Consider the following 25,484-nt stretch of genomic DNA (forward strand, 5'->3'; position numbering starts at 1 on the left):
CATTACGGTTTCATATACTATTGTTAAAAAAATAATAGTAATTAAATAAATGAATCAGAAAGTCAAGGAGCCATTACAGCACGACTAAAGCGCACAGACAAGGCAGTGGACAAAAACACAAATCTAAAGGATGAAAGGACAGATCACGTTTCGAACAAAAATAGACATAACACATTTTTAGTTCATTCACCAAAATGACAACGAAAGATCGCACGAAATAATTTCATGTGATCTTTTGTTGTCATTTTAGTTTATTCAATCAAAATGAACTAAAAAATGTGTTTAATGCCCCAGTCACATATAAACACGGATGCTCAAGGATCTACACGGTGATCCGGGGAGATCCGGGATATTGGTATGCCTGTACACACGGTATCAACACGGCAGCTACACGGATAAGGCCGGAAGAGCGCGGCGTCTACACGGACAAACAGTGCATCTGCACGGATCAACACGGCAGCTACACGGACCACCCCGGATTGCTCTGCCAACACGGCAATCCCCGGATGACGCCGGATGTTTTTGACCTCCAAAAGTGGCCGTGTTGGCCTCCCCGGATCAGATCCGGGGTGGTCCGGGATGATCCGGGATGTCTATGTGACTGGGGCATTATGTATATTATTTGTACCGGTGCAGCCGAATGTATTCGTATGTAATTCTCCTGTTTGTCTGGTCGTATAGTTACGGGGATTTTTTTTTAAATCTTTAACGAACGTAATCATCATTTATCCTTCTACCTCTTTTTTATATTTTTATATTCTTTCCTCTTTCATATGTTCTCATAAACGTTATTCCTTATACTTTGAAATCAAGCAATTTTATGATGTTGTTGTTGTAATCATCAAACTTTTGGTGTCTATGTAAGCATTTCTATATTCAACTTCATCTCAATCTGCTACAGAACAAAATTCAAGAAAGAAACATGCCGATGTCTACATCATATTTAAGACTAAATAATGCCATGGAATATGCTATGACAAACGTGGTAGACTTTTCCTGAAAATTCCTGTTTAAAAGATGTGATCAAGACTACGATTTTTCACTTTCCTGCCCTCACTTCCACTGACCCTACCGATTCAGCAAAAATAATAAATAATCTCGTGGTTTCGTTGCCCACCTTACTTGGCGGGGCCACTCTAATGTTAAGAATGTTTCCATGACTCCAATGAATATGTTGCATTATAATCTCGATAATGCCACTGGGAAAATAGTTAATTGACTTATGAGCTTCATAAGAACAAGACCCAACCAGTCGTATGAATCTAAACTTTTTCACTGTAACTGACCATACTAAATTACACACATGTGTATCTGCCTCATCATTATCTTCAGTTGCATTTGGGCACTTGCACTTATAGAAGTGTTCAACAAGAATACACTCAGTAAAGGGAACTTTCACTGTTTCACTCAACACTTCACGTCCACAAAAGTAGATTGGTCATACTCGTGCCACATGTTGTTCCTTCGAATCCCGCTGCGCATGAGCACGTGAATAAATTGAAACCGTCAGTGCAAACGCCACCATTATGGCACGGGTTGCTGTCGCACTCGTTCACTTTGAAGTGAATGGAATTAAATTTATTTACTTATTTTACCACGGTAAAAAGCCTGCTATCAGTTGTAAGCTGTTTTTCAGCAAGGCCGTGAAATGATAACAAAACATAGAAATCATACAATGAAGAGAATACACATAAAAAACACAAAATAATCATTACAAACGAACGCCAGAAAAAAAAGGAAAAAAGTCACAGAGTATACATTGTGTAAGTACAGACAAACAAAAAGAGGGAAAAATCAAACATGTGACAAGTTATTGGGAGATGGTAATTACATAAGCATTGTCTACTTTGATAAATTTGATATAATCAGTAGAATAATTGGCAAAGGAGATGTGCGAAATTGCTCTTGAGAATGCAGTAATTGAAGTTAAAGATCTTGTTTCTGTTGGTAATGTATTGAATAATCTCGATGCCGAATATAGAGTGTTATTTTAAAGAATTTTTTCACTTCTGCAGAGAGAAAGGGAAAACAGATAAGGCTACTTCATATTTTCAGTCTACAGAGATGAATTACATATAGACAAGAACACACACACACACACACACACACACACTCACACACACACAAACACACTCACACACACACACACACACACACACACACACACAGGCCCCTACATATCCTAATGATGAATGAACCATAAACGAGAAAGACGCTTGTGTTAATATTAGTTTGAGGTTCATAAGGAGAATGCTCTCAAGTCATAGAAAATACCAATTTGAAGGAAAAGAATAGCGTCTCCATGAACAGTATGTTATTGTTATTCCCCTAAGGTTTCATATTCACAAAAGGCTGGTTGGTTGTCATGATAATAACAGCGATAATAATGGTAATATTAATAATCATGACACATACACACACACATACACACACACACACACACACATATATATATATATATATATATATATATATATATATATATATATATAATGTATAAAAGGACATTTATGTAAATGATAAAAATATAATGGTATAATTCATAGAATAGAGTCTTGCCCTTTGTTTTTTTTTTTCAAGTCCTATTCCTGTGCCTGTTGCTGTTTTCTTTCTTTTCATCTTTTTATCATGTAATCGAAAATTGATATTGATAAAGGAAGGGAAAGAAGTAAGGAAGTTGATTATATCAATAAATGAATTAACTTTCACAATTGACAATCACCAAACGTCCAGAATAAGGACTTTTCAGGGCAGTAATCTGGAGCTCAAAGGTTAAAGAAATATTGCAATGCTTTAGAATTTAACTTGATTTGAACGGAAAGAAATGCATGCGTTTGCAGATGTTTGGATTTCTTCAAGTAAGATATTCCATATTTTGAATTCTTATCTGCGTGATACATGTATCATAGTTGAACTCACTCTACCTCTTGTGTAATATAACTTGAATTGTGTCACCAGTTTTGTACAACTAAATACGCCAACCTTACAGAATAATCATACAAACAGAACAAATGAATAGATAAGATAAATGACATGAATAAGTTCCCTTGTTTACCATTCGATTCCTACTAACAAACAAGAATAACTTTTTCTTTTCCAACTAGCTTTTTATACTTTTGTTGTTGTTTTTTCGTGCCTTTGTTAGGATGTCCCCGCCAGTGGGGCAACAATTTAATTCTTACCTCTTTGGCAGTGTAAGCCCACATATCCAGGCAGGCATGAACAGGTGTACATGTTAATGGCTTCATGACAAGTTCCTCCATGTTGACATGGGTTGCTGGCACACTCCAAGATTTCTGAAAGTAATATGAATATTGCAGTGTCAACATTATAGCTGTGAATAAGTTATGATACAAAAGAAACCACCAGCAATTACTAAATTTTGACGTCATAATCATTATACTGATTAGCATCATTATTCATTTATTATTTCATCAAAAGATACAAAACTAAAACTTCACCAAAAAAAAAAAGAAATGGTGGCGAAAAATAAGGCGAACTTAGTGTCCTTGACTAGCGCCTCCTATGCCACGTCAAAAACTAGCGACCCTACAAAATTTACAGCAGATCAAAGAATTGCTTCTTCAAAAAAAAAAATAACAGTGATGCAACATCAATGGACTTTGTACAATGAGAGAACGGTGGGAGTCGTATATAAGGGGGAAAGATCACACGACAGATTAAAATATGACTATACAAAATGATGCGGTAGCAAGTGCATTGGCAAAACGGAAACGGGACATAGAAAAGGAATCACCGCAAACCATCATTGAGGAGAATATGAGCCAATATACGTGTAAGGCCTATTCAAATAATGGAATCTGGAAGTATTCGATGACCAGTACATGTAGCATGCATTCAATATTTCATTTTTACCTATTTTCTGCGCCCATTGAACTCCACCCCATCACTGCACCATTCTCTATCTATCCATTTATCTACACGTATCTCTCACAAAAAAGAGCAAAAGATAGAGATAGAGAGAGAGAGAGAGAGAGAGAGAGAGAGAAAGAGAGAAGACTTGCTTGTCTTCTTAATCAAAGCGTCGGTAGTGTCACCTTTAAAAAGAAATGTTGTCTATGAAAAAAAAAAACAATTGACACATAATTTGACAAAATAGTTTGTATTTGAAATGTGCAGATCTATCGACTGACGTTAGCATTTTCACGGAGAAAACGATAGTTGTAATATTTGGACTGAAAATTTCCATTAAATATCACAATGATCTTTAGCGTATAGGCATTCCAGGGCATAAACGTCTAGTTACATCCTTTCCTACTACATGATATGAGATCGGCAGCAGGAATTATAGGATTAACAGAAGATACCTTTTCTGCCCTGACATCGGATACAAACAATACAAATTACCCTCAAAGTCCCTTAAAATGACACTTTCATTCATTCATTTGTTGGTTCCCCACGGCTCAGCGAATATTGCCTGCATCAGATTGTAACATAGTAATATTAGTCTGAACTTGTCAATTTTTTGGTACTTAATGATTACTCTTTATAACGATGTTGTTTAGCGACATAGATATTTTTCACACTCACATGAATTATTCACATTGCCATATGCATTTTCTTATTCAAACTGATCTCACAATGTGATGGTGAAATGTATGCTTTGTATTTTGTTGAACGTTTTGTTGATGTCGGATGGAAACAAAATGAAACTGAACTGAACTAAACTGAACGGTAGAGAAAAAAAAAATAGCATGTCGAAGTCTAGACACCACATATCACTTTCACTGCATCCTTTACCGACGGAGCGGAAAAAAGTATACAACAATTAGCTATATTCCCTGGAACAACAACCAGAATTGTAAGGGAGACTTTTGCACTACTATGAGAAGCCCTTGACCAGATCTCCTGGTGAATTTATAACATGGTCTCAACATCAATTTGGCAAACTCCATGCCATGGTTAAATTTGGAACATTGGATGCTACAAAATTAATTCACTAATCTCTGACCCATGGAATCAATTAATAAACGCACCTGCTGGGAAGGACTTTAATCGCGCAATTCTGGCTACCAGCAAATCACTGGCTACGAAACGAATGCCTCTGGTTGTCGACTCGCGAGAGTTGGAATTGTAAAAATCACTATTACCGTAAATGATAGAGAACCGGGTACATGGACATGATCATGATCGTGATCATGGACATTAAAACGCAGCCACACCAGTACCCTCATTTCACACAATAAACAATGCACAGGTAGGCATTGCTTTGAAAACAACAAAAAGTGCATAGAGCATAATATAGAAAGAATTGTTGTCTTTGACTTGCTTACTGTTTGCTTGTTTTTGTTTCTATTACTTGTGCTTGCTTTAATCTGTTTACCTGTTTCACAGTGCGTGTCTTCATATCCACGTACGCATGCGCAGATATATCGATTCACTGCGTCGATACACGTCGCACCGTTTTGACATGGCTGACTATTGCATTCATCAACATCTGTATAAACGAGGATAAAGAGATGGGTGTCAGGTCACATGAACAGGGAAAGTGAAATCATTAGATAGGCTAAGATAAAACAATTATGTGAGAATGAATGAATACGATTCATTACGTATAAACGCATAACTTGTGACATACGATTTTCCTCATTGTCGGCACACGAGGATGATTGGATTCATAACTGCACACACTATTGTTGAGTTTTTTTTTTTAATTCTGTGAAGGCCTAATCGACTATTACACACATTCACACACACACACACACACACACACACACACACACACACATTGTCATATATGATTATATGTTTATATATCACAGAGAGAGAGAGAGAGAGAGAGAGAGGAGGAGGAGAGAGAGACAAAGGGGTGAGAAAGAACATTGACCATATTGAGTCAAAATTTTATCCTCTAGGGATTGGTTGGAAGAGCATCAAGTGATTATGAGTATTTCAGCTATATCAGAGCGTTGGCATGTTTGAAACTCTATAAAGTACTATTTGCACACTGACGTCACTCCTTTGACGACATTTTGCAAATAGTGTACTATATTCAAAATTAGTAGTCGGTGAGTTGTCACAATATTGGAGTGTTCTTAAAATTGTCTGTAGATTTTGATTTTTTTATGCCTCTTCCCCCTTTTTGGGGTGTTGGACACGAATCCACCCTGTTGCCATTTTTCTAAATGACGTCATTCTTCAGCCATTACCATTGCAACGAATTATTCTCTTTAAAGAACATAACATCATAAAAACATGCCGTAAACACCATAATATGTCAATACAAACATATATCTTTAATCAAATTGAAAATAACAGTTCTTATAAAAGTCATGGTTACCTCATAGCAATTAAAGTTTCCATGGTAAACACTATTTTTAAAGAAAATAATGACATTCTTATGCAAAAAGCAAGAGAACATGACCAGATCGAGTGGAATATTTACTAATTACTAGCATGATTATCAGCATTTTTTCTCTATGTTCATTTTACTTCATTTTCGTTGCTATAGCAACAGCATGACAAAAGCTGTCTTTCAATGAAAAAAATAGGCATTTCAATTAAAAGGAAAGCAAAAAAAAAAAGTCAATAAATTTCTGTTGAGTCAGATTTTTGTGCCATTTCCCCTATTTTGGGAGTGCCGAACACGAATCCACCTGTAGCCATATTTTTAATGACATCTTTAGCCGTTGCCATTGCAACAAATTATTTTCTGTAAAAGAACATGTATTCTTCATTAAACATTATAAAAACAAACTGCAATTTTCAACAGATTCAATATTAACATAATCTTATGGTTAAATTAAAAATCACAATTTCCGAATCTCACAGCTACCTCAAAGTAACGACGGTTGCCATGGTAACAACTATTTTTAAAAGAAAGTAACAATTTTTGTTGCTATAGAAAAAAGCTGCTTTTTAAAGAAAAAAAGTTGATCAGTAGAATATAATAAACAAAAACAAATACTTTGCCTTATTTCGAGTTTCTGGTTAAAACTGTAGGCCTCGGTGTCTGCAAAAGAACTATTCACTTCGGGGCTGCGTCCCTCGCCCTTCAGTAAATAGTTCTTTTGGATTCACCTTTGCCTACAGTTTTAACCAGAAACCGTCAAGGCAAAGTATACACAGCGAAAAAAAAAAGTAGCATTTTTTTTCAAATTCATCTTTCTCGTAGGTCATTTGGCTGTTTTATGTACCACATGAAAGGAAATTTAATTGGCTATCAAACTAGTAGGTTCATAAAAAAGCAAACTTTACATACACTGTAAAAAATGCGACATGCGACATGTTTATGAACTAAACACAGTGTTAAAAATCTAAACACTTTGTTTAACATCTAAACACCCGGTGTGTATATAGCACGTGTAAAGTTGTGAGAGTTAAAGTGTTTAGCTTAGAGTGTTTAGTTGGAGTGTTTATTCTGGCTATGTCCATATAGTATGAAGAAGTGTTGGAAATGGTGTGTAAATTGCAATTTCTAGTTTCCTTTTATCACGAGAAAGTGGAAACTGTTACGACATCAAGATGCACTATGAAATAATTCATGTTTTAGGCCTTTCATGGAAATGCCTAATCAAAAAGGAAAAAGGATAACCTAAAAATATGTGATACAACTGTAATAAATTTATATTTTGGTTTCGCATGTACAGTTCTATATTTTAACTGCTAGAAAAAAATGGGAGTTGCCTTTGTAAATTTATTTCGTTCATGGTTTAGGGCATTACCCAAATGTTTGTTGGTTAGGCCTAAACACTTCTACTGTCAGGATAAACAGACGCGTTTACATTTAGAACGCCTCGTAAACACCGCACATGTTTAACATAAACACTGTGCTACTCGTACTCTACAAGTCAGCAGCGCATGTGACATGACGGCCGCGGCCACAACGCACGCAGTTGTGCCCTGTGCGTGCGCTTCTAGCGCACACTCGTGCTATGCATAATTATGACCATAATCAATGCACAATTGGCGGGAAAGGAGATGTGCGCGTACGTCCTGTACGGGTGGATCTGTCTGATTGGCTGGCTGGCGCTGCCCAAGCAGCGTGATGTGCGTAGGCCTACAGTACGTGCGCATTCGTTCGAGGCTGGCTTGGTATCGTCCACTGCACTATACACTGTCCTTACGATTCGATCGACTCTACTGACTGTACTGTCAAAGGAGAGGATCTAGCTAAGATGGCGTCGAAGCGATAAAGTTCTAGCCTGGCCGGCCTGCATGAAAGCGGCAAGTCTGCTAAGTCTGCTAAGTCGGTGAATAACGATATTTATTGCAAAATTGCCCTCGTTTAATGTAAACTGTAGTAGGCGTAGAAATAGGCTACGCCCTGAAAGATTTTGCTCGTTTGTTTTAGTTTTCTATTTCTAAATCTATTAAAGTCTAACTGTAGCGTTAACGTGTTAGTGTTGTTAACGTTAGTCTAACTGTAACGTGTTAGTGTTGTTAACGTTACAATATTCCTACACTCTACAGATTACCGTTACCGTAGTTATGGGTAATCTCGGCCTAGCGGGTAAACTCACTGTATCTTTAATTTTACGAAGTTATGAAGTATCTTTCATGTGAATGACGATATGGGTTAGTGACTATATTTTGAGTGAAATTCAGTTTTATTCCCTGTAAATTCTTCATAACTCAACAGGTGGTGAAAATTGAATGTAAAGCCCATTAGGATGTCTTGGAAAGGAATGCCGATGGCACCAAAGTGGGTGACGATGATGTCCTGACGACTGTTTAAATTCTGCAAGACATTACCTCTGCTGGCAGAGAACGAGGAATGGTGCAGTCAGCAGAGTAACTCAACTGGGGATAGTACATCACTGTATACTAATTACTACCCATGTGGAAAGTGGAAATCAAGTAAGTACATGTACTCAAAATTGCAGAGCCAAAAAAAAAAAAAAAAAATGAGTTTCTATAAAATGCAGATTTTACATACTTCAAGTTTTTTTTTTTTTTTTTTTTTTTTTTGGGGGGGGGGGGGATTACCTACTCCCGACTCCCGAATCCAATCCATTAGCTAAAATAGATATGAAAAATTGATTTATTGCAAATATTGTTGAAAGTGTAAATTACAGATGTGAAAATCTTCACCCAAGAGACAAAGGATATAGTAATGGTCGTAACTCTGCTTGATAATGATGATGAATAAGAAAGAAGCAACAACAACAACAAAAAAGACTTGAATTATTTCCAGAAAATTCATCAAAGTAAGTAAAAACTAATGCAAGATAGGGCCTACTAAGTGCTAATGTGATGAAGGGATTCTGTCATTCCTTTTAATTTGAACTTGCTTATGGAATCAGTCAACTTCTTTGCTATCCTTTCATTTTCAGAATCTATGGGAGCAGTTAAGTCCACTGTATTGGAAAGCCAACTGATTTGTTTTCCTTGTGTAATCATTTCTTTTTACCAGCACCAGTACGTCATGGAAGAATTGATCAGGGATCACGCCAAACCTGTCTGGATTAGAATGAAAGATGCATGCGCTTACTTCTATACAACCCGTCTAAAAGTGCAAACATCTGAAGATTACAAGGACATCGCAAGATATACTGATATACAGTATATCTATAGGCCTACATGCCATATGAAGGAAATGAACCATGGATAATAATTTTGAATATTACTAATCATTTTCCCGCTAGCTATGTGATGTCTCACATCGTCATGATGCACTTCAGACCTATTAGGAGGCATCCCACCTGTTAGAGCAACCTTTCTATTGTTTTTTTTTTGTCTTCACTGACAGTGTGCATCTAAACCTGTATACTAGAATAAAGTAAATCATATGGGGGATGATAGGGTTTTGTATGCGATGGGGCTTCAGTTCTCCGTGTGTGTGTATGCGTGTGTGTATTACATAATGACGAACCTCTAAAGAAATATGAAGGTAGGGGGCCTTGATATAATTCGAAGAGGAATTCAATGCTTATTTGATGAAAATTGGTTTTGAAATGGCAGGGATATCCAAAACAAAGCGATTCTATTGTCCTCTGTGCTTACGATAATGGTCACCTGCATGCTTATTGCTCATAGATATGTGTAATTGTCTTTTTTAACAGCTGGTACGTAAAATTGCAATTTTATCTAACATGTAAAGACACTTGCTTGAAATCGTTTTGCACTATTAAGAAAAACAATTTTATTCACTTCATTTTATTCATCAACCAATGTCCTTGTAATTCACTGTTAAGGTATTACTCAAGAACTTTGTTCGATTGGCTTTCTGTTATATTCTTGTGCAAAAAGGAATATAGAAATCAAAACAAATCAAATCAAAATATCAGCCATTTCATTTTTTCCTTCAGGTGCTTCCAATACAATCAGCAGATATTGGACGCAAATAAGAGGCCCGTAGTTGCATTTGTTTGGAATTCTTTGCAATTTTCTTGTAGACCTGATAGGAAATGCAGTATACTTAGTATTCGGTAGTTAATATTTTCTTTCTGAGATATTCTTGAAATCGGTCACATGGAGAGAGGTATTAGAAATGCAGTACAACATATATGGAGAATAGGGAGGAGTCTTGCAACTGACTGACAAATTGACAAGGGAGGAGTCTTGCTGATCACATCGCGTGTTCATGACAGCCTTGCATACCCTCCCGCCTCCAGTTGCAATGCATTATTTTTTCTTTGTTCATATCCTCTTGTCTTTACCAAAAACTCTGCTGTGTCGAGATTGAAAGTAGCCCTCCATACCATGATTATGTGGAGTATGATGAGACTGATACTACAGTAGACTCTAATAGACATCCATGTATACCCATTGAGTTTGACTTCTTTCTCCAAGGTTCTAGCAAGGTAGGAGTTTTTCTCACTCACCCCTTGAAATCCACTAACATTCTAATATTTCTCTCAAAATAGCAAAAGTGAAAAATCCATACAGTACTGTTAGCCTACATGTACTTTCAGTAATCGTCGCAGTGAAAAGAACAATATCATGTATGTATTTAAGTTCCATTATTGGTACTGATCAGGGAGTGCAGATGTTCACCACAGGCTATTACAGTGAAAACATTTTTTTTTTTTTGGGTCTCCTTATGATGGAGTGCATCATCTACACTCCCTGATCAGTACCAATACGACCATAGTGTTGTGCATGGTATAATTTGCCGTGAGCCTAATCTGGTGCGGGTACACCCCAAAGCACTTTGCCAATAATTGATGCAGTCTTCAAGGTCGGCATGGATTTGTTCACAGACTGCAGTTATGTTCCTGGAAGTGTTACATACATGTCAAGCTTCCGAAGCGTTGAGTTGCAATTCACAATCAACAAGTTTATTAGTTTGTCTTACAATACTAAGAATTAGTTCTGAATATAGTAGAAAGACGGCAATTCTTGAAAGTAGGCCAAGAATTACATGTGACCGAAAAGTAATTGTTAAATGCAATATCTTTTTTTTTCTCCAAAATGAGCTGTGTGCCATTTCCTGCATATACAAACTTTACTGTGTGTATAGGAGAGGCCAGTGACTCCCAGGTATCTTGCATTTAACTCAGTATTGTGTCGTATAGCAAAACATGGCAATATTTATAAGGGAAATCGAGTCCAAACACATGTTAGTCTGATAAGAAAGAGTAAAATATTAAGAGTTCATTTGTAAAATTTTGATCGAAATCGGATGTAAAATAAGGAAGTTATGACATTTTGAAGTTTCGCTAATTTTTTAGGAGACAGTTCTTGAATGGTTGATATGAATATGCAAATGGCAACGTGGGCATGTCATTCCCTCACAACTTACTTAATTTCAAGTTTTTCATTCAAACGCAATTATTCCCGAGGCTCAAGTCCTGATATATCTAACTGATCACTTTTCTGAAGTTATTCAACCAGCAATACCATAATGTTTCACATTTCATTAACATAAACATTGAATTTCATCATTTTTTTTTTGTACACGATCAACGAAAAATTGTGAGGTTATGGCATGGTCAACTCACTCATTTGCATATTCATATCCACTTTAAACTGCTTTGCAGAAATTAGCAAATCTTGAAAATTTTATGACTTCCTTATTTTTCATCCGATTTCAATAAAATTTTTACTGTTCAACTTGTAGGATTTTATTCTTTTTTTATCAGACTATCTTATTTATTGGAATCGATTTCCCCTTCAAAGGATTTGAACTTATTATTCATCAGATATTGCCCAAGCTTTGACTGATGTTTTGATAACTTGCATTCAGAGAATTGCCTCTGACTCTTGTAGACAAAATGTTTGTGAAAGCTAACCCAGGTCTTCCCTGGTATTATGCGATGTAAGTGTGCTGATGATTTGGTACATGCTGGGTAAATTTAATTCTATATAATGTTATGCGTTTATCTCATTCCATGCAAAAAAAAAGTGGAAACAATCCACTTTACATTAATAAATACATGGAAATTAACATGCATGATGATATGTCTCATTTAAACACGTAGAAATTAGCATGTATGAATGTATGATGTGTAAACATGTCTCATATAAACACGTGGAAATTACCATGTATGATGTGTAAACATGTCTCATATAAACACTCAGCATGTATAAGGTGTAAACATGTGTCATATAAACACTGAGAAATTGCGATGTTTAATATGTAAACATGTCACATGTTTAGTGTATGCAATTTTGTGATCGATCTAAAAATCAGACATGTGTTCTGAGAATAAACACTAAAATGGCAAATAAACATGTCGCAGTGTTTTTAATCTGTCACAGCGAATAAACATGTCGCAGTGTTTACATTGTAAACAGTGCGTCATGTTTATTTTTTGGTTCAGTGTTTAGATCTTAAACATTGTGGGTGATTATGTGACTGTGCGGTGTTTAGTATTTAAACACTGTGAGTGATTATGGTGTAAACGTTTGGTGTTTAGGCCATAAACAGAGCAGGTGTTTAGTTTTTAAACATCAGAACCGTTTAAAACATAAACATGTGTGTGTGATAAACACCTCGGGTGTGCTGAAAATAAACACAGCATGTGTTTAGTTTCTAAACATGTTTAATAAATAAACGCGTCGCAGTGTTTTTAAACTGTCACAGAAAAGTGTTTAGTTAGGTGTTTAGAAACTAAACAAATTTTTTACAGTGTATGAGTGAACACATTTGTTTTCCTCTTCCAAGGCACAAAAGTCAAAATTGCATAATGGACAAGTTGTTATTCAAGCGCATGCGCTCTTCCTTGTAACAGTGAGAACAGCGGACAAATTCAATACAATAAGAAATGCAAATTAATTTGCCAAAATCAATCTATGATATCTACTTGTCTCTGTAACCCCTCCTCCCCCCCCCCCCAAAAAAAAAGATATAGAAAAGTAAAATTAATGGAGGAAAATTAATAATCTTCAACTAAATCCATACTCAAAAGACATAAGAGAAGAAGCAATGGCAACAATGATGGTCGAAATTTGAAATGTTAATCCAAACTAACAACACTTTAGATAATTTGGTTATTGAATTCGTCTCATGTATTCTTAAATTCATTAATTATAATTATCAATCAAAAGTTTGAGCTGTTAGAAAATTTGTATGTTTCCTTCAGTTCCACTACAATGTTTTTATTTGAGAAAATGAAGAGAAACAATGGAACGAAATCTTATTTCTGATATTTCTTTTATGTTTCTCATCGCGTTAAATTGGTATTGTGTTATCACTGCTATCTTGAAGGGCATTTGCAAATAAATGTCAAAATGTCAATTTCTGCAATTTTTACGTCTGTACCTTGGAGGACAAAAACGAATGTGTTCACTCATGCACTAAGCTTTCCTTTACATGAACCTACCAGTTTGATAGCCAATTAAATAACCTTAAATATGGTATGTAACACAATGATTTTTATCAATATCCTCTATGAATATCATGACTTGCAAAAAGTGTTTACTTTCTTTCTTCTTTTGTCTTGATGATTGTATATTTGTACACTATAATATAAGATAGCGGATCTGAACTAAAAATCAAATCAATGTCTTTTTACTTGTATTGCAATTCTTCCCGACGAATCCGACCTCACACTGGCATTCATACCCATCGATCGTCTCAACGCACGTTCCGCTATTTCGGCAGGGTGTGTTTAGACAGGCTGAAAGTCGATGGTTGTGACACGGGAAACAGAAGTGAAACGTACAAAAATCATGAAAAGAAACCTTTTTTTAAAAAATCAAATCATTTTTTTTGCATCACTTTCAAACAAAATATAACGGTACATTTATGATTATACAACTGTATTTGCAACAGTTTCACGACTATGCTAAAGATGTGTAAGCCAGCGTTTTGTGCACTTAGTGAGATACTGTGGATATGAACACTGATAAATTTACAGCTCTTAAATAAAGAACTTCGATAATCTATGGGGAAGATTACTGTATTCTTTTGATGAAAGATAATTCAAATTATTTGTATGATTTCCTTAGTCACCGGATTTTCCGAATAGTTCCTCAGAGTCTATGATTAATTATTTACGTCGGCGATGTGGACTTATACATCAACTGTCAGGCTCAATGACGTGCCAACAGCGCGGGATGTAGGGGTTGGGGATGGTTTGGATCGGGCGTGGTGGATTCTAAAGCCAAGGCTCACCAGGTGTCGCGCAGTACATCATTTGACGCCTTTGCTCTTCTTCTGGCAGCTGTCTTACACGGTACCCCGCCGGTACGCGCTTCGGGAGAAGTTGGACGTGTTTCCCGCTGGGCCTGTGGTATTGACTCGGACAAATGATCTTCGACCCTCTAGGACAGACATCTGGTATTGCAATCGACGATCCTGTGATGAGATATGATAAATTTTGTAAGAGTTTCATTGAATAACAGAATTTCTGTCCCAGGTACTCGGAACGGCCGGGGTACCAGGCGAGACTATTCAACCAAGTGAGCACATGATGCCTATTTCTGGACTCCGATACCATAGTGTGAAACCAAGAATCATGGAGAATTCATGTACTTTGATATCTCAAAGGATAAACAAAGCTACCAAAAGTTGATCATCTGATTTTTAAATCTTTTTATCGGCATTGAACTTTACATGTAGTCATGTTGATTAAGCATGCACCCTTTGAGTAATAAACACCATGTTAGAGAGACATCATAATTCATCATATTCCCTAACTCTGAACTTTGAAAGTGATTATGTCGGAATGTCGCTCTCTCACTGTTTTTTTTTTTTAAATATACTAATCGAATGTCTGGGATCATTTATCGATTTTCAAGGTAGTGACCCTTTTAATGTCTGGGAAGTTGCCCATATTGACATGACCATGGGTCTTACATGGATCATAGTATTTCAATCTAAAGGGAGGGAGAAATTTAAAGCCAAAACATAGTTCTGGTAAGCCGGCAAAATTGTCAAATTTCGCCCCAAAATGTATATGTATTATCTACGAAATGTGTGGAATGACGCTGTAATGGCAAGATATTCGACGGGAAAAGACGAAAATCTGAAATATGAACCAAAAATGTTCGCATCTCAGAACTTCCCCGATCGGGGTCAGGCTAACTCGGACTCGGGAACAACTCGGCATCATTTTGACGGCGGGGCCGAGTTGTCCCTCTGAATTATACAGTGTTGTACTATGGGAGCGCTTCTCGTTCTGGCTGCATGGTCGTAGTTATTGGCCGAGTTGAAACAACGCGCGCATCAAAGAACCTCTTTGCTGCCCCCCCCCCCCCCCTCCCCCCAAGGAAAAACGCAGTATCTGACATTTTTGTCAATTTTCACTTTTTTTGCATAAATATAGTCAGTGGGCAATCCTTGTTAATATGACATATTCAGATTTTTGAAAAAAAAAATGTTTGGAAAGCTACTTTTCCATAACTGCCAAACGCAGTATCTACACTTAACTTGCACTTTCCCCAAGGAAAAACGCAGTATCTATACGTGATGAATATTTCCAAAAGGAAAAACGCAGTATCTACAAAGCTAGTCTTAATTACCAGACACTGTTATTTATATATGTAAATACTTTGCCGGTTGTTCTGTAATTTGAACGTAAATTACTTTCTTTAGATATACTTGCTCAATAATAAAACATAATGTTCAAAATATCTAAACGAAACAATAATGATTAGTAAATATCTTGATGAATTCGTGATCCTTATATAAAACACAGTGTGTGATTAAGACTAACCGGGTGCGCATTAAAACAGTACAGCACAACACTGACAGCTTGCAGCTAGTATAGCTGCACTGAGCATGCAGTCAGCACAGGGCCCGGCTAGTCAGCATACAGTGTGAGGGTGTACTACTAACGTTACTTTGGATTAAAACAAAATGTTGTCGCGGGAAAAATTACTCGTGAGCCTAGCCCTCAAGAAAAATTTATAAAACTATTTCCATATTGAAAGAATGAAGCTGATCGTTTGTCACACGAAGCGAGGTAAACACAAATGCATGTTTGTCACACGAAGCGAGGTAGACACAAATGCATACATTTGTGTTTACCTCGCTTCGTGTGGCAAACGATCAGCTTTATTCTTTCTTATTCTATCACGATGATGAACATCTTCCGTACATTTCAATATTAACTTGTTGTGAACTAACTTTGTTAGGCCTAGACCCTAGTCAAAATTCCTCGGGCTCCGAATCCGAAAGTTTCGGCGAAAGGCAATAGATCTAGACTAGTTGTTCTAGACCCATTATTTGTGTTGTGTTGGACAAACGTCAGGTTATGTAACATGTTAGACCCTATAGTCTAAGACTTGTCTAGACAGTAACGTTTGAGTCTTGCGTCTCTTTTCTAACGTTAGACTTAACGTTAATCAGAACTTTCAGGGTCCGTATTCCGAAAGTCTAAAGAAAGATCTAGTGTAGGAGTCAGGACTATAATATGCCTAATGATAGGGAAGGCCTGCTTATGAAACTAAGTTAAGTCTAAAACTAAAACTTAACCACTTAAGTGTTAGAATCCTAAGTCTAGTGAAGTGTCAATGTTCTATTATCTACTCCATACCATACTGTCTTAACATTAAATAACTGACAATAGATTATGTGAATAATAGGTAAATGGACAAAATAGAGACAGTTAAGAATAATTCATATTTTAATTCTTATCTAGACCCTAGTGAGACTGGGTTGCGTAAAATGCATGCATGATCCCATGCTGCATGCTACAACGTACAAGTAAAGAAAGTTAGATCTACATTACAAATTTAGAACTAACGTTACATGACAAAAAAAAAAAAAAAAAAAAAACTTTGGTTCGATCCAGAAGGAATAGGCCTAGAGAGCGGATGTAACTTCGATCTAGACCTAGATGTATTTTTTCTAATTAAAGAGTCCTGTCTCGTGTAGGGCTTAGACTAAACCTTCTAGGCTATCTCTTCCGTCCGTCCGTCCGTACGTCCGTCCGTCCCGTTTTGTTTTTGTCGATATCTCAAGAACCGTGTGGTGGTTTTACATCAAACTTGGTATGAGGGTATATCCTTGGGGGATAATACTTTGTGTGGATTTTAGGGTCACAGGGTCAAAGGTCAAAGGTCACAGGTTATTTTGTGAAAAAAAAATGTGAAATTTCATGTTTTTCTCCATATCTCGCAAATGGTTCAAGGTATCTTCATTGAACTTAGTATATATGCTTGTACCGATGGGCAGTGATTATCTAGGGAAGTTGGGGGTCATAGGTCAAAGGTCAGGGGGTCAAAGGTCAAGGTCAACTCCTAAAAATATCACTACTTTCCTTAAAATGCAATATGTCTGAAGGTTTTTTTTTTTAAACTTGGTGTATGGCATGTATTACCCAATATATATTTTGGGGGAAGTTTCTTGCCAAAAGGTCAAAGGTCAAAAGGTAAAAGGTCAAGTGAAAGTGCTAAATTGCACTTTTTTTTTTCTGTCCATGCCGTCAAACCCCCGCTTGAGACGAGACCCCACTGGCAAACGAAGCTGATAGGGTGCTATACCCCCGCCCCCCCCCCCCCCCCTAACGAGGCCTCGTTTGAGAGGTGGGAGGATATGTATTTGCCCATTGCAAAATAACTTTGTGCTCAGGCAAACCTTGGCAAACCTGGAGGCCAAGCCAGGGTTTAATGACTGCAACAGCTGTCATATTACGTAAGAGCATGATAAGGATATCTGCCTGTGGCAGACCATTCAAAGTGAACTCAATTTTCTCTATTCTTTCTAAAGTTTTAAATTTTATATTCTATTGAGAAATTCTATAGTCATCCGTTTTGAATTTCGAACGAAAAAATTTGACCCATAAATAACGAAAATACAGGAATAAGAAGGAGAGCATTGTAGAAGTTTGTCGACACACACACGCACCATGGAGCTACATAGCCCATGCCAAAACCAAAACAATCTTCTCCTCTTGCTGGTGCCCCCCCCCCCCCCCCCCCCCCCCCCCCCCCTGTGGCGGTGACTGATGCTTAGATTAGGCCAGGGTCAAGAAACAGGTGTTTTATATCTTTGGTTTTTAAGTCCTTGATTGCCAAGATATACACTGGCATTATCTACAGGGGTGTAGCTTCTTCAAACGAGAGATTTGCCTAATGAGTATCGTGCATGTAGGCCTATACCCTGAGGCTGTAGACTCGTGTAGCCTGCTACGTAGCTAGCCTAGAATAAACAATAGAGGTCTATATAAAAACTAGTCTAGATGGCTCTAGGTCCAGACATCCGATTTAAATTTATTTTGGTCTAGACAGACTCTAGCCTAGACTGTACAGATCTAGATCTAGATGCTAGTTAGCGGCTAGGGCATGTAGCACCACATTACAGCCCTGGCAAGCTTCATATTAAACACGTAACGGTACAGCTAGATCGGTCCGGGAATGTTTTACTTATTAGGTTTGAGCTGCGCTGCAATCTGAAAAAGCAAAAAGTTCCAAGAACGATCTGTTATTTGTTAATGTTATGAAGGCTGCTCTGTAATCAGGGCATAAATGGGGGATGGAGGATGCATCCCCCAGGGCCTAAGGTTGAGAATGGTCCATCATGAATACTTGTACAATGATGTATGCGTGCATACACAATTACGGCAGAAGATTAATCCTAGTCATTCCGCTGTAGATACTGCGTTTTTCCTTAAGGAAATCAGTCAATTGCATGGGGTTTCCCCAAAGTATCTACATTTTCATCAATAACTTAAAAACAAAACAAAAACACAAAATGATATTTTCCAGGAAAATTGGTAGCTAGATAGACTAAAATTCCACAATGAAGGAATTTTTGAAATGAGTATATTTTCCAGGGGCTTTGGCAAAAATGTAAAATGGTGAATATCTCGGTTGTTGAGAAATAGAGCTGGATGTAGATACTGCGTTTTTCCTTGGGGGGGGGGGGGCGGTTTGGCGCGCATGCAAAATTAATGTTCGGCTATCAAGCACCTATGTATAGAATATGGCGATCACGAACTGCGTATAAATTATCAGAAATAGGGCCGAGTTGTCACTGAGAGCGAGGTAACTTGGATCCTTCTGGAATAAAAGTCGGTATACCGACTTTTACTTTTGATCTCAAAATACTCCGAAACAAGTCATCATCCCGGCAAATCGCGTCAATATATATGAAATATGAAATGGTGCCAGACGGGTTTTCAAACCCTTACCAAAACTATGTTTTCACTTTAAGATATCAACGCAGAAGACACACACATACACGCACATGCAGTGAGAAACGACAGCAAAAAATTATAACCACAAGAAAACTTGACGTCGCCTTTTCAATGGATCTTATTAATAATCTTTTCAGGTATTAGTAGAGGCTACTATGTAATCCCGTGAGAGTTTTGTGCCAAAATAGATTTTCGTGTTGTTGTTGCTAACCTTGTCAATTTGGGGTTGCTGTATCCCCCCAAAAAACTTTGGCTCCATATTTTTCAACCACGTCTTCAACCACCATTTTGAATTTCAAAATGGCCGCCATAGCAAACTGTATTTTGACCCATATCTCATAAAGTGAGTATTGTAGAAGTTTCAAATATGGTGCCAAATGCATGGTTGTGATGTCAGACACTCTAATGCATCTTTTATTGATATTGTGGATTGTTTTGGTGCAATTTGTAGGCTGCCATATTGAAATTCAAAATAGCTGCCAAAGCTATCAATACCCATATCTCAGGTTGCAGTTATTGTAGAAGCTTCAAATTTTCAAGAATGCGCATGTTTGTAGCAACCAACATTCCAGTACAGCTGTTTCCTAATTGTAGATCATTAGATAGGTCACCAATCTTGAAATTCAAGATGGCCGCCATAGAAAAACATATAATACTGTGGTAAACACTTTAGATGAATTTGTCAAAATTGTCCTAGTTAGACCGAATTCATTTCCAGGTCAATTTCAACCAGGACAATCTCCCGCTTTATCCTCTTAGAGTCTTGATATAACACATCCAGAAAACAAACCTCGGAAACATCCACAACCTAATTTGTGGCTCCACTACTTGGGAATATTATGGTACATTGTAGTTATTTCGAAAGGGTAATCATAAACTGTGCAACTAGATGCTTTGAGCTTCCTACACCAACGGTAGCCACAGAATTCAATGTTATATTCATATGGAAAGAAATACAAAAGTCATTGTTTCTGGAAGAATTTAGAACCAATTCTCCCCTGTGTACATCCCTATAGGTAAGTGCTGTGACTTTAAAACACATGCAGGGAATGAGCCTAGAAGGCATTAAATACAGTTTGTAAGTGACTATCCCATGAATTTTAGAGTACGGCTAATATTGCTTGTTTCAACTCTACAACCAAATCATCAAAATGGGCCATTAAGTCACTCAGACATACTTGTTAGAAGGTACTTTTGACAGTCATAATTTTGTTTTGACACCAGAATCACATGATTTCCCATTCACAAATTTTCTAGAACCCAAACGCATTGCTTTTAAAGGAATGTTTCCCATGGCAGTCATTTTGCATTACCTGCAGTAAGCAGTCCCACCTACGCAATTATTGAAGTGATTGACTTACACATGAGTGCTCCAACATGCTTGAGTTTGCAGTTTAGATATCTTACAGAGCCAAAGTTGGTTGAATTACCATAAATTATACTACTCTGGTGCCCATCTTGAGTTTCAAGAGTGGCGGTCAATACGAATAATCCATTATTACAAAATGTATGTGTGCGTTTGTGTGTTTTTAAAGAATGTATACTGTATGCCACCATGAAAATTGATATACCTAAAAGTTACTTATACCCAGAGATATTGATAGAAAAGCAGCCATTTTGAATGTTAAGATGCCAGTCAATGAAAATGATCTGCAATTTCAGGAAGGGAAAAAGCGCACATATGAATGTTAAACATCTTGCGCCCGGTTTATGCCTGAAATGTGAACTTGCTGTATTACTTACAACATGAAATATGGGTCAGAATATGCATTCTGGTATGGCGGCCATGGTATTTTGGATTTGAAGATGGCCACCCGTAACATCAACATGAACCATCATTTCAGAGAGAGAAAAAAAAAAGATGTGTCAGAATATCTGATAGCATACGCATGCCATTTGCCCTAAAATTAGAACCTTACACAATGCATACGATATGAGATATAGGACCTATTACATTTGCTATGGTGGCCATTTTGAATTTCAATATGCCCTCCTACTGAAATGATCCATCATCAAAAAAATGTATATCATTTATTATCATGTCTAACATATCATAAGCATGTCTTTTTTTTTTTGCTCCAAAGTTAAACCTTCTATAAAGCTTACAAACCTGAGATATGGGTAAAAATACATTTAGCTCTGGCGGCCATTTTGAATTTCAAGATGGCAGTCTACAAATTATATCATAACAATCCATAATATCAGAAAATGGTCTATCAGAACGTCTGACATCATAAACATGCTTTTTGCATCAAATTTAAACCTCCTACGATGCTCACATTATGAGTATTGGGTCGAAATACAGTTCGCTATGGCGGCCATATTCAAATTCAAAATGGCTGATGAGGACGTGGTCGGAAAAAATGGAACCATTTTTTTTCGATTCAGCACCCCCAAATTGATCAAAAATAAACTAAAAATCAATTTTAGCTCGAAAATCTCACGGGATCCAATATTTCGACAAAGCAGACTGTACTATATGCAAACGTATAAGGGAGTGTATAGTTTGGGTTTAGACCTAACTTCAGGTTTCTAATACTTTCTGGTGGGCTAATGAGAAACCTCTCATGAAATATGAAAGAGCATGTAATTCCAAGAGGGATTCAGTGTTTCTTCGATGAAAATCGGTTTTGAAATATCTGAGATATCAAAAAAAATCCTAATAAAAAGCGGGACCCACCGTTTATTAGGATCGCTTTGTTTTACTTTGTTTTTGGATGTCTCAGTGATTCCAAAACCGATTTTCACTTAATAAACTTTGAAATTTCTCTTAATATGATATGCTCTGTACTATTTAATAAGTGGTTTCTTGGTATATAACAAAAGGTTAAAAGCCCAATTCTCATTTTCACCGATACTGTACAATCCATTTAATCATTGAACGATGTATCTAAAATAATTTCAAGCCTAAAATTGATGTTATTGCTACATCGTATGTGTCTATATATTCACATACGCCCACACGCACACACAAATATGCAAACACACACTTGCACACACCCACCCACACACACACACACACACACACATACACGCACAATACAAGGGAATCACTGAAGCACAATGGCTAACTAGATCATGTGTTGACTTCCAACGTTTCACTGGATTTAGCATTCTAATCAAAACAAGCAAACTGACATAAATACATTCTGTTTGTTGTCTGTTTGTGTGTCTTGCGTGTTGACCTACAGTTGTACTATAGCGATGCCCTTGAATTAACTTTATAACATAATATCTCTGTCGCACTTTTTCCATACGATCTTGCAGTTACAAAACATGGAACTCGACCTATAATAAACTAAACGCCAGATGAAATGATTGAACTTACCTTGAATACCTCTGATGGTCCAGAAAAATACTACTGCAAAGATCGGGAACTGTTGAAAGGATGAAATAGAAAAACATGACTGAAAACGGGATCGCTGAATAGAGCTCTACCCAAAAAGTAATTGGTCGTGACGTGTTTTGTTTTGCTCGTATATATATATATATATATATATATATATATATATATATATAAACAGGGGACTGAAAGCTGATAGTGTTCCATTAAACTCTTAAGTCCCATTATTGGAGCTGTACACTCAGCAATTACTTCGTTGAATATGCGATCTTTTTCTGTCGATTCTAAATATTACAGGGAAAGCTTTGCTTCTGTATAAAAGGGAACATGGTTTTCTTACGTTTCATTGCTTTTTAAATCCCCTACTCTATAATGAAGTTCTGGGATGCATGTAACCAATCGATATCGAAACAAAACAAGAAACGGTACTTGTTCATTATTAGATATGAATGTGTACTCCATATAAATCGTAACATAATACATTCTAATTTTTATCCGCACTGCCGTACATTGTCGTAATGATACACAAGGACATTGATCATTTTCATCGCCAGAGGCAAGAGAAAGCATCAATGAAAAAAAATATATAATGATTATTGCTATTACTGTATTTCGCCTCGTATGATATGCATGTCATTCATGATTGCAATTATTTTTTTTCCTCAAATGAAGATCCAACGTGGAAAAAGCAAATACAAATGACTCTAAATCAAAGTGAACACAACAACTGGACTGCATAATCACAAGATATGACATGGCATTGTTCGTGCTATTGAGATGAACGTTATACACTAAATCGTGATTATGACTGCTCTTACTAAAAGGGAAAATTGTGAAACAAAGAGGCCAACAAAAGCTTAGATATCGCGTCGATCACTTTTTCAGGGTTATGTGAATGCACTTTGGGCAAACTCACCTGAGATGACAAAGGATGACAAATATAAATCTGTTTGAAGCGCGAATTCGATAAAGGAGAGCGTTTTCACTCTCTTGAAAAAGCGATCATCGTTTTGCCTCAAATTAGTTTCATTGTTTCGACTCATCTGTTTTTTGAAAGAGTGCTTCACTATCGATTTTTTGTTTAAACAAAATCAAAAGTAGGTTGGATAAATGAACGTACAGATCGTGAATATAAATGGGATTATCTATTCTATTTTCTTTCTTTTTGGTCCCCATTGTAGCTGTCATGGGGTCTTTGACTTTTTTTAACACACATGAAGAGACCTTAAACTCTAATTTCCATTATATACGAGTGGCATCCAAACTTGACCAACTGTATGACATTCATTCCCGTACGGATCATCGAGTTAATGTATCCATGATGTAAAGTTGAAAATCTCCACCTGCGAGGGTAAAAGCTACTATTATTTTTTTTTTCTGTATTGCAATTTCTTGTGGGTTTGGTGAAGAAGGGTTACAACTCGACCTGCTCGATCATTATTGATTTAAGGATGTATTTGTTACTATTCCTGTTAATGTTAATCCGTAACAATTTGGCGATTATCGCATCAATAACAGCTATAGGACCAGTATATGATTGACCGTTGCGATACTCCCGCCATGTGTAAGGAAAAGCTGCACGGGTATACCTGAAGAGGACAGGTATACAATTTACGCATTCACCAGAGTTTTAAGCCAATTTCTTTTGATTTGTTGTTGTTGCTGGTTTTTTTTTTCTTTTGGTCATCAGATTGGAGTATGACCAGATTAATGCGCAGAATTCGACAATGCATTTTCTATACCCTTCAAATATCCGCATGGAATTTGCGAAGATTGAATTCTAAAGTAAAACGCATCATTTCCAAGGTGTGGTCAAGAGGTCATTTTCCCCCTCACGGGGAAGCATTACGTCAGTGGAGTGGCTTGTGCTGTTACCAGGACGATTATCCGTCTTATCTATGTAGACGGGCAATTCAAAAATAACAAGAGATTAGACAAAAAAGAAGACGTACTGATTACTTCCAGAGTTTGACAAGGCAATCTTTTTATAGGCAAACAATTTAGCGATGAGTTTAACTTTGATATTAACGGAGTATAAGAATTTTTGTTGTTGCGATCTACTCTCTTTTGATTTGTAGCGATTCAGTTTAATTCAATTGAATTCAACTCAACTCACCTTATTCATAATCATAAAAAAACAGAAATGTGTACAGTTCACAGAAAAAGCTAATGTGAACACTGTATGACAATGTGAGACGTAATCTCCGGTTACAGATATTGCGTTTACACACAAAAAAGTGCTGCACGTATACAAGTACATTCTTATAAGTGAAAAATGAAATGCAAAATGCCGTTCGCAAAAAAAAAAACATAGATAAAAAGGATAGCCAACATTGAAGTAAAACTGGATTAGATTTGTCATTTCTGAAAAGATCGAATAATTGTTGTCTGTTCATTACTCAGAATGCCACACTATTGATACAGCATTTGTGTTGAAAGAGATGTGGTCTCTATAGAAAGTGCGTTAAAGTATGGTGAACGAGACAGTAAAATCAAGAAAATCATATAAAAGAAGGTGTCAAAGCAGAGGGAAATGTCTCCTAAAACAGAATTTTAATGTGACTTATTAAAAGATATTCGCGCTACTGAGAAATCGCGAGTTAAAACTGACTGATTTACTTCACCGATTTTCGCTCCGGAACAGCCAT

General features: G+C 36.8%; 1 protein-coding gene across 1 annotated transcript in view; it reads right to left on the bottom strand.

Moving 5' to 3' along the window:
- LOC139709998 (uncharacterized) overlaps positions 1-25,484 on the bottom strand; it is an 84,505-nt gene that overhangs the window by 19,352 nt on the left and 39,669 nt on the right. The window contains exon 13 of the mRNA XM_071621950.1: positions 3,183-3,296. Within this exon, the coding sequence (XP_071478051.1) occupies positions 3,183-3,296 (114 nt within the window). The remainder of the gene's footprint in view (positions 1-3,182; positions 3,297-25,484) is intronic.

This window comes from Diadema antillarum, unplaced genomic scaffold (assembly GCF_040938485.1).
Source record: "Diadema antillarum isolate AM-2024a unplaced genomic scaffold, OU_Dant_1.0 seq00001487_RagTag, whole genome shotgun sequence".
Lineage (NCBI taxonomy): Eukaryota > Metazoa > Echinodermata > Echinoidea > Diadematoida > Diadematidae > Diadema > Diadema antillarum.